The sequence below is a fragment of the Callorhinchus milii genome, unplaced genomic scaffold (assembly GCF_018977255.1).
Source record: "Callorhinchus milii isolate IMCB2004 unplaced genomic scaffold, IMCB_Cmil_1.0 Scaffold36, whole genome shotgun sequence".
NCBI lineage: Eukaryota > Metazoa > Chordata > Chondrichthyes > Chimaeriformes > Callorhinchidae > Callorhinchus > Callorhinchus milii.
This window is the reverse complement of record NW_024704777.1, coordinates 732,083-741,016: the sequence shown is the minus strand read 5'-3', so window position 1 is coordinate 741,016 and position 8,934 is coordinate 732,083. Positions and strand designations below refer to the sequence as shown.

At 49.4% G+C, this 8,934-nt stretch overlaps 1 protein-coding gene across 1 annotated transcript in view; it reads right to left on the bottom strand.

Moving 5' to 3' along the window:
- Positions 1–3,349: 3,349 nt before the first annotated feature.
- Positions 3,350–8,934, bottom strand: part of LOC103172831 (zinc-binding protein A33-like) — a 6,915-nt gene continuing 1,330 nt past the window's right edge. Inside the window, exons 3-5 of the mRNA XM_042345230.1 lie at positions 3,960–4,190; positions 3,741–3,763; positions 3,350–3,644 (exon numbers count right to left, since the gene is read on the bottom strand). Of these exons, the coding sequence (XP_042201164.1) occupies positions 3,503–3,644; positions 3,741–3,763; positions 3,960–4,190 (396 nt within the window). The 3' untranslated portion in view covers positions 3,350–3,502. The remainder of the gene's footprint in view (positions 3,645–3,740; positions 3,764–3,959; positions 4,191–8,934) is intronic.

The following is an 8,934-nucleotide window of genomic DNA, read 5'->3' as shown; positions in this document are numbered from 1 at the left end:
TGTTCTGTGAAGCGCTTTGGACGTCCTCCTGACGTGAAAAGCGCTATATCAAGTGCAAGGATTATTATTATTCTTATTCTTAAGGTGTGGCTGAGGGAATGGGAGGCATGGGAGGCATCTTTGCCTGCAGCAGGCGGCTGGTGGCTGGTGAGTGAGCGAGCGATGGGCAGTTGGGGCTGCTGCTCTGGGACAGGACGGGACTGCCAACTCTGGAGCAGAGGGAGGTCACGGTGGGAGTCCACGAGAGAGAGGAGGCGGCGTGGGAGGGAGGGAGTGCGGTGGGCGTGAAGGACAGAAGGGAGGAGCGGATGGAGGGCGGGCGGGTTGCGGAGGAGGAGGAGCATTTCCACGCAGATGGGGAGCGAGGGATCAATGGGACAGTGTCAGCGCGTGGGCTAAAGAAGCCATCGCGGGGGGGGGGGGGGGGGGGGGGGGATGGCGGTCATGGCTGAATTGCCAGAGAGCGGGAGGGGAGGGAGGACAAGGCAGCAGAAGGATAATGGCGGGGACTTGCGGGTTAGAAACTGGCGCCAGGAAGTCACGTCACTCTCATCACCTGACCCGGGCGGCATTCCAAATTGGCGCCCGGAAGTGACGTCCGACAGCGCGAGACCTGATCTCCATTGAGTGACGTTTAAATGTCGGGGGGGGGGGGGGGGGCCTGAAGCCGCTCGTGGTGACCAGGCGGTGACTTCACCACATCTCATCCCGTCTGTGGCGTCCGCGTCCTGTTGTCCCCGACACCCTCGGCCCTCCCTCCGCTGCTCGCGGCTCCCGCTCGGTTTACCCGGGGTGTCCCGACCGTCCCCGCCGCTCGGCGGCTCGCGGCTCCGCCCCTACGTCAGTCACATGACGTCACTGCCCGGCTCCCGCCGCCTTTACCAAAATGGCGGCCGCCAGATTTCCTACGTCAGGCACACAACGTCACAGTCTGACTCCCGCCGCCTTTACCAAGATGGCGGGCGCCAGGCTCCTGCCGTCACACACATGACGTTACCGACCGGATCTCATCACCGTTAGCAAGACGGCCGTCACCACCTGACTCCCCCCCCCCCCAACCCATTAACAAAGATGGCCGCCAATGCCCTTCAGAAAGGCACAGAGACACTCTCCTTTACTCTCACACTCACTCTGTCTGTCTGACATGGAAACAGAGAGTGTCAGAGAGAGAGAAAGAGAGAGTGACTGATAGAGAAAGGGAGATGTAGTACATCGTGAAAGGTTTGAGCCGTGGGCACAGTGTGAAAGCTGTAATATAAACCACAAGCTTTATTGTATAGCGACACAGATTATAAAAGTTTCAGCCTCGTGGCCATCACAAACAAACACAGGTCATGGCTGAGGGTTTCCTCCTCATTAGCCTATCACCCGCAGATCCTCAGAGGCTCTGAGTTTTTGCCGCCATAATTCAAACTGGGACTGAAGTAAGGATAGAGTTTCTCAGTGAAATTCTGGGTGAAAGTGTGGAGATGAGACATGTTGTCCGCGTTGTAAAAGGTCACCTCTCCCCCCTCATAGTCCAGGAACACTCCCACCTTCCCGGGTCTGTCCCTCAGGGACAGGAGAGTGTGGGGAGAGGTCAGAAGGGAATTTTGAGGGTCTTTGAGGGGTGGGTGTGAGGGGTTTGTGTGAGGGTCTGTTTAAGGGTTTGTGAGGTTGTGTGTGTGTGTGAGTGTTTTGTGAGGGTCTGTGCGGTGATGTGTGTGAGTGTTAGTGTGTGAATGGTTACGTGAAGGCGTGTGGGAGGGTTTTTGTGATGGTTTGTGTGAGGAGGATCCTCAGGGGTTATGTCCGCGTGAGTGTTTGAGGTAGTGTCAGAGGGATTGTATGAGGGTGTGTGTCAAGCTGTGTGTGAGCATGTGTGTGAGGTGTGTCTGTGAGTGGGTGTTTGAGGCGTGCGTGTGAGGGTGTGTGTGAGGGTGTGTGTCAGGATGCATGTGAGGGGTTTGCGTGAGAGCTGCGTATGAGTGTGTGAGAGGGTGTGCGTGAGGTGGCGTGTGAGTTGTACACACCTCTGATGGTGTGTAAGAGTGAATGTGTGTGTGAAGTTGTGTGTGGGGGATGTGAGAGGGGATGTGTGAAGGTTTGTGTGAGGGTGTGTGTGAGTGTGTCTGGGGGGGGGGGCTGTGTGAGAGGATTGTGTGTGTGTTTGAGGGAATGAGAGAGGGGTTATGTGAGGATGTGTGAGGGTACGTGTGAGGATGTTTGTGAGGGGGTATGGGACGGTTGTGTGTGATAGGTGTGTTTGAGGGGTGTGTGTGAGGTTTCTGATGGTGCATGTGAGTGGTGTGTGTCAGGGTTTGTGTGAGTGGTTGTGAGAGGGGTGGTGTGCGGGTGTGTGTGAGGGTGTGTTTGACGATGCGTGTGAGTTGTTGTGTGTGAGTGTGTGTGTGAGGGTTTGTGTGTGAGCGGGAAGTGTCTTTGTGTGAGAGTTTTTGTGAGGGGTTTTGTGTGAGGTGATAGGTGAGTGTGTGTGTGAGCGTGCAAGTGAGGGACTTTACGAGGGTCTGTGTGAGGGGGGATGGGTTTGAGAGGTGTGAGTGGGTGTGTGTGTATGACAGGGTAATAATAGCAAGGCGAGTGCTCTAACCACTGAAACTACAGGACTCCACATACATGGTTTGTGTATGAGGGTGTGTGTGAGGTTGTGTGTGAGTGTGTGTGAAGGTGTGCGTGAGGAAGTGGGAACGTGTATGTGAGGATCCGTATGACGGTCTGTTTGAGGGGATGTGTGAGGGGCTGTATGTGTGGGTATGTGAGGGTAAGTTTGTGTGTGTGTGTGTGTGTGACTGTGTGTGTGAATGTGTGCACGAGGCTTTACGTGAGCGGGTGTGAATGTGTGAGCGATATGTGTTTCAGGGTTAAGCCTGTAATAGATGTATGTGAGATGTGTGTGTGTGTGTGTGTGAGGTGTGTTTGTGGGTGAAGCGTGTGTGAGGGGATGTTTGTAAGAGGTGTGAGAGAGAGCTGTGTTACGGAAGCAGTGCGTATGTGAGAGTTGTGTGTTTGAGAGGTGTGTGTCAGGTGTGGTTGAGAAGTTTGTGTATGGTTTGTGTGAGATGTGTGTGTGAGCGTTCTGTGTGAGTTTTATGCGTAATTAGTATTGTGAGGTGTTTGTGTATCAGATATGTATTTGTTGTGTATGCTTTCAGGTGTGTGTAAGAGATGAGTGTGTGAGGCGTGAATACGTGTGTCTGAGACAGGTGTTTATGAGGTGTCTGTGAGGTGTGTGTGTGGTGTGTGTGAGGGCTATGTTTGATGAGTGTTGTGAGGGGTTTATGTTTCAGATGTGTGTGAGGTGTGAGAGAGAGTTGTGTGTGAGAGTTATGTGTGTGTGTGATTTGTGTGTGCAAAGCGTGTGTGTGTGAGTTGTGTGCGGGTGTCTGTGAGGGTGTTGCGATTATGTGCAAATGTGAGTGAGGAGTCGGTATGTGTTTGTGTGAGGGAGTGTGTGGAGGGTATGTGTTGGGAACCATGTGAATACAAGTCTATTGACACGGGTTCAGGGTGAGAATGGGAGACATTTACCTGGGCTGATGTTGTCTATAATCTGTCTCCATACTGTGTTCTTCAAAGGCCATTTGTACTTGGCCACAGGCAGCTCATCCTCACACACTGACAGATCAAACACCTCGTCACTGACCCTGAAATAAGACACGATCACAATATAATGTGAAACTGCACCTTGTGGGCGGTTTGTGGGTTCAATTCTGGAATGTTTGGTCAAGATCATTTCATACCTTCTTTTGACAGCAGCTTCCTCCTAATGAAATCAAACACAGACAGATGTCACCTCAACATGAGTCACAACCGACAACAAAAAGTTTCATGTGGACTGCGTCTCTCAAGACCCAATTCAATGTCTGATCTCTTTATCTCTTTATCAATCACAATTAGATTGTTTGCTCCAGAATTTTGTGTAACTGTTACTCAACGCCATTATATTGTCATCTCTTTACCTGTACGAAGGTGAAAGCGTCTTTTCCCATCTGTGTCTGTAACTCGGAGAGTTGTTGTTCAACAGAATCTAATTTGCATTGAATCTCTCGCAGATTTGTCTCCATTCGCTTTACAATCTCCTCCTCTCGTTGTCTGAGATCTCGCATCACACGCTGCTCACTGTCCGTCAGACTCTGGTGCATTTTAGCAAACTCACCCGTAACGTGGGTCTGCAGACTGTTCACCTGTTCCTGCAATGTCAGACATCCAAACATTACACACTGTAGCCAGAGACACTGAGACATCACACCGTGTACACACATTGAACAGAGACACCGAGACATCACACCGTGCTCACACAGTAACCAGAGACGATGAGACATCACACCGTGTACACACAGTAACCAGAGACACTGCGACATTACACCGTGTAAACACACTAACCAGAGACACTGAGACATTACACCGTGTACACACACTAACCAGAGACACTGAGACATCACATCGTGTACACACAGTAAACATAGACACTGAGCCGACACACTGTGTACACACAGTAATTTGAGACACTGAGACATCATTTGTGAAATCTCACCTTCAGTTGTGAAATCTTTTCTTTCTGTTTGGCTTCTGCTTGTAAACCAGTTTCCTTCCTCTGTGTGAGAGAAGCTAAGGAGGATATAAGTTTTTTCCTGGAATAAATACACAGAATTAACCTGCTTGAAGGTGAAAATATCAGGTGGATCAGATACAATCCTTCTTGAGGAGTACTCTTACCTTATAGATTTCAACAGCTTCTTCAATGGGTAGGAAGCTGTGTCCTCTGTGTTCCTGCCCATGACTGCAAACTACACACAGCAATTTCTTGTCAGATTCACAGAAGAGCTTCAGTTGCTCCAGGTGTTTCTCACAGTGAAGTTTATTTTCCGTCTGTGTCGGGGTCAGGCCCAATTTTCGAGCTTTCTCTGCTAGACTCGCCAAGGCCCAACTGGCTGTGAGGTTCTTTTCTGTAAATGTCTCCTGACAAACAGCACAGCAGTTGATCTCCTGCTTTTCCCAGCTCCGGGTGATACAGGAGCGACAGAAGTTGTGGCCACAGCCCAGGCTAACAGGATCAGTGAAGAAATCCAGACAAATCGGGCAAATGATCTCCTCGGTCCAGATCTCAGCCGGGAGTCTAGAAGCCATTTTGATCCTCAGCACTTCCTTATTGAAACTGGTTTCGGTTTCGATGTAAGTTTGTAGGCGGATCCCAGTCACTGAGCTGCCAGACCCTCTCCTATAGTCTTTCCTTGTGAAATCAGTTTATTGTGACTTCGATCCCAAGAGAAGATGAGAAAACTTTGTACAATGACAAGGACACCCGAGCAAGGAAGGCGTTGGAATATGTGGAGGGGTGGTGTGCATGTTGGGTGGGGCGGGGACGGGTGGGAGGATGACAAAAAGCGTCATCAAATGGGTTAATTTGAGGTTGTTTGAAAGATCTCTTGTCTATGAGATGGTTTTCTGGTGCACGACATGTACAATGGCGGAAATCTCGCAGGGTGAGGCGGATATTGGGTTGGGTGGGGGTGATATCAAGCTACCTGCGTTTTTTGAGCGATTGGTGTGGCCGGGTCAGTTGGGTTGAAGGAGGTGGCGTAGGAAGGGCCGTGTAAGGAAATGAGGGCTTTTGAAATTGAAGGCACGGTCGACGACAAAGACCTTCAAATGTCACTTGAAGGCGGTGAGGCAGAGGGAATGCGGGAAGAGTTCCAGAGTGTGGAGACAGAGATGCTGAATGTCCGACCTCCAAAGGTGGGGTGAGAATTGCGGGGGATCTTAAGCAGGCCGGTGTCAGCCGAGCGGAGGGAGCAGACAGTCTTATTCGCGGTTATGAAGTCGGAGAAGTACGTTGGAACAAGACCGTGGAGTTTCCTTGAAGTTATAGCAAGCGTGGTCTCTGTGTAACTGGGCTGCTCTCCATATAACTGACCTTATCTCTGTATTAAAGCCTGGTCTCTGTATAACAGGCCAAGTGTCTGCGTAACTAGCTGGATCTCTGCATAACGTGCCTGGTCTCTTCATAGCAGATTGGACTCTGTATAACTGGCATGGAGACTTTATAAGAGGTCTGTCTCTATACAAAATCTTTGGACACTATAACTGTCTTGATGTCTGTACAACAACACAGCTCTCTGCATACAAGCTATGGTCTGTGCATGATAGGCCTGGTCTCTGTATAACTGACTGATCTTCACTTTGTCTCGACAAATGGCTTCTACTCCACCCCCTGCACTGTCTCATGTGGTGTCCCTCAGGGCTCTGTCCTCGGTCCCCTCCTCTTCATGCTCTACATGCTCCCTCTTGGTGACATCATCCGCAGACATGGAGTTAACTTCCACATGTGTGCGAAAGACACCCAACTGCATATTTCCTCCTCTACTCTCAACTCCACGACCACCGATGTCCTGACAGCTGCCTGTCCGACATCGAGTCCTGGACGAGAGACAACTTTCTTCAGCTCAACGTCCGAAAAACTGAGGCCCTCCTGATTGGCTCACGTCAGCGCCTCCGCACCTCAGGCGCTGACAGCATCGGCATCCAATGCTGCACTCTCCAACTCTCAAAGCAATCAGGAACTTCGGTGCACTGTTCGACCCTGAGCTGTACATTCTCCCTCATATCCGCACCACAACTGGCACCGCCTTCCATCACCTCCGGAATATCGCCAGACTACGGCACTACCTCACCCCTCACGCTGCTGAAACTCTGGTTCACGCCTTTGTCACCTCAAGGCCGGACTATGGGAACTCTCTCCTCGCCGGCCTTCCCGCCACCTCCCTCCACACTGCAGGTCATTCAGAACTCTGCAGCTCGTGTACTGTCCCGCACCAGGCTTCGGGACCACATCACTCCCACCCTCGCTCGCCTCCACTGGCTCCCCATCCCCCAGAGGATTGATTTCAAGATCCTCATCCTCACCTACAAGGCCATTCACGGCCTCGCTCCCTCCTACCTCTCCGACCTACTATCCCCCTACCTACCTGCCCGTACCCTCCGTTCCTCCGGCTCCGGTCTGCTCCACGTCCCCCGCCCCAACCGCCCTACCATCGGTGGTCGGGCCTTCAGCCTCTCAGCTCCGAGGCTCTGGAACTCTATCCCACAGTGCCTTCGCCTTCGCTTCCTCCCTCTCCTCCTTCAAGGCCGGTCTCAAAACCTGTCTCTTTGACCGTGCCTTCAGCTACCCTCTCGACTCTCTTCCCCCTCCTCGCTCCCTCCCTTCCCTCCCCTCACCCTGACCATTTCCCCCTCCTCGCTCCCTCTCTTCCCTCCCCTCACCCTGACCATTTCCCCCCTCCTCGCTCCCTCTCTTACCTCCCCTCACCCTGACCATTTCCCCCTTACTCGGGTCATGACCCAACTGTGCAGCGCCTTGGGACGTCCTCCTGACGTGAAAGGCGCTTTATAAATTGAATGTTGTTGCTGTTGTTGTTGTTGAAGTCTCTGCTGGTTTTGGTGTTTTCTGGTCTTCTACATCCCTATTATATATGCAGCAGCATACTATGAGTTCCAAGTCATATTAACAATAGTAGGCAATGCTATTTAACATAACGAGCGTTCAGTAATACTACTCAATGTTTAGTTTTGCTTTCAACAAAAAAATTAGTAATCCTTGCATTTGATATTGCGCCTTAACAGCTTTTCCAGACGTTTCAACGCGCTTCCCGGAATATACTTTCAAGTTAGTTGACTATCTATTCATGAGCGAAACCCTACAGCAATTTTGCGCACATCAGTGTCCAAAAAACATTGTGGATTGAATGAGAATTTTTTTATGAGGGATCATTATCAAGCTTGTGGGGTAAGGAAGCGTGCCCAAGATTTCAACCTGCGTGACAACGGATGTCCAATAATCACGCAAAATAAGCAAATTGCTTTCGAATTTCCTTGGTTTACATATTTCATCTAACATTTAAAAATGTTGTCTTAGTTAATGAATTGAATAAGCGAATCCTTTCTCTTTGAGAATTTCGCTTTGCTTTCTCAGTTCAAGTGTGCTAATTGCTGTGGATTAATGGAGGTATAGTGCACTAGATTGAACTGACTAACCTTTCAGGAAATATCAGCATTCTGCACTTTTCATGATGGTCAGAAATCAGGAGATTGGTAGTAAAGTCATGCCCCCATTTGGTATCCCCAAATGCTTTTGGTGATTCGACTCGCTTACCGAATTACTAAAGGTGAAGATATTGCACATACGTGAATGAAACGTGCAAGTATTACTTAATATTAACGAGTTCGAAAGTTATTGAAGCAGATGATGCAAAAATAGTTCCCAACATTTACATTCTAATCAAACCATTTTATGCAAAGTAATATTTCCCTGTTCAATAATCAATCAATATTTTGAGGAAGATTATTTGCTCGAAATGGCACCTACTGTATTATTGTTTGCGACATGTATGAAACAATTCAAAGACAGCTGAGTGGAATGTATTACAGTTTTGCACTTTGAATCTAATACTTATTATTCATCTAAATTGTGTTTTCTATTTTTATTGATTCTCGCTGTTAATTTTCTCGCGATTGTGATCCTATCAAGAGGAAAGTGCGGTCTCTCCAAGAACATAACTCGCTATATGATGGCCATGGCAACGGCGGATCTACTGGTTGTCATTGTGGATGTGTTGTTGAATAAAATAAAAATTCTCTATTTTCCATTCAATTTCTTATTCTACACACCAGTGTGCAGTTTTACAGTTATGTTGATATCTGTAACTGTTCACTGCTCTGTGTGGTTCACTGTTGCCTTCACGTTCGACCGATTTGCAGTTATTTGCTGCCAAAACTTGAAAAGCAAATTTTGCACAGAGAGAACGGCCACAGTGGTTATTGTAACTCTGTCTGTTTTCAGCTGTTTAGTGAGCATTCCCTGGTACTTGCGTTAGCGCCTGTTTTGCTGAGGCAGGCCCTTTCTCCCCTAGTAATGCCCTGCGCAGTACCTTGATATGT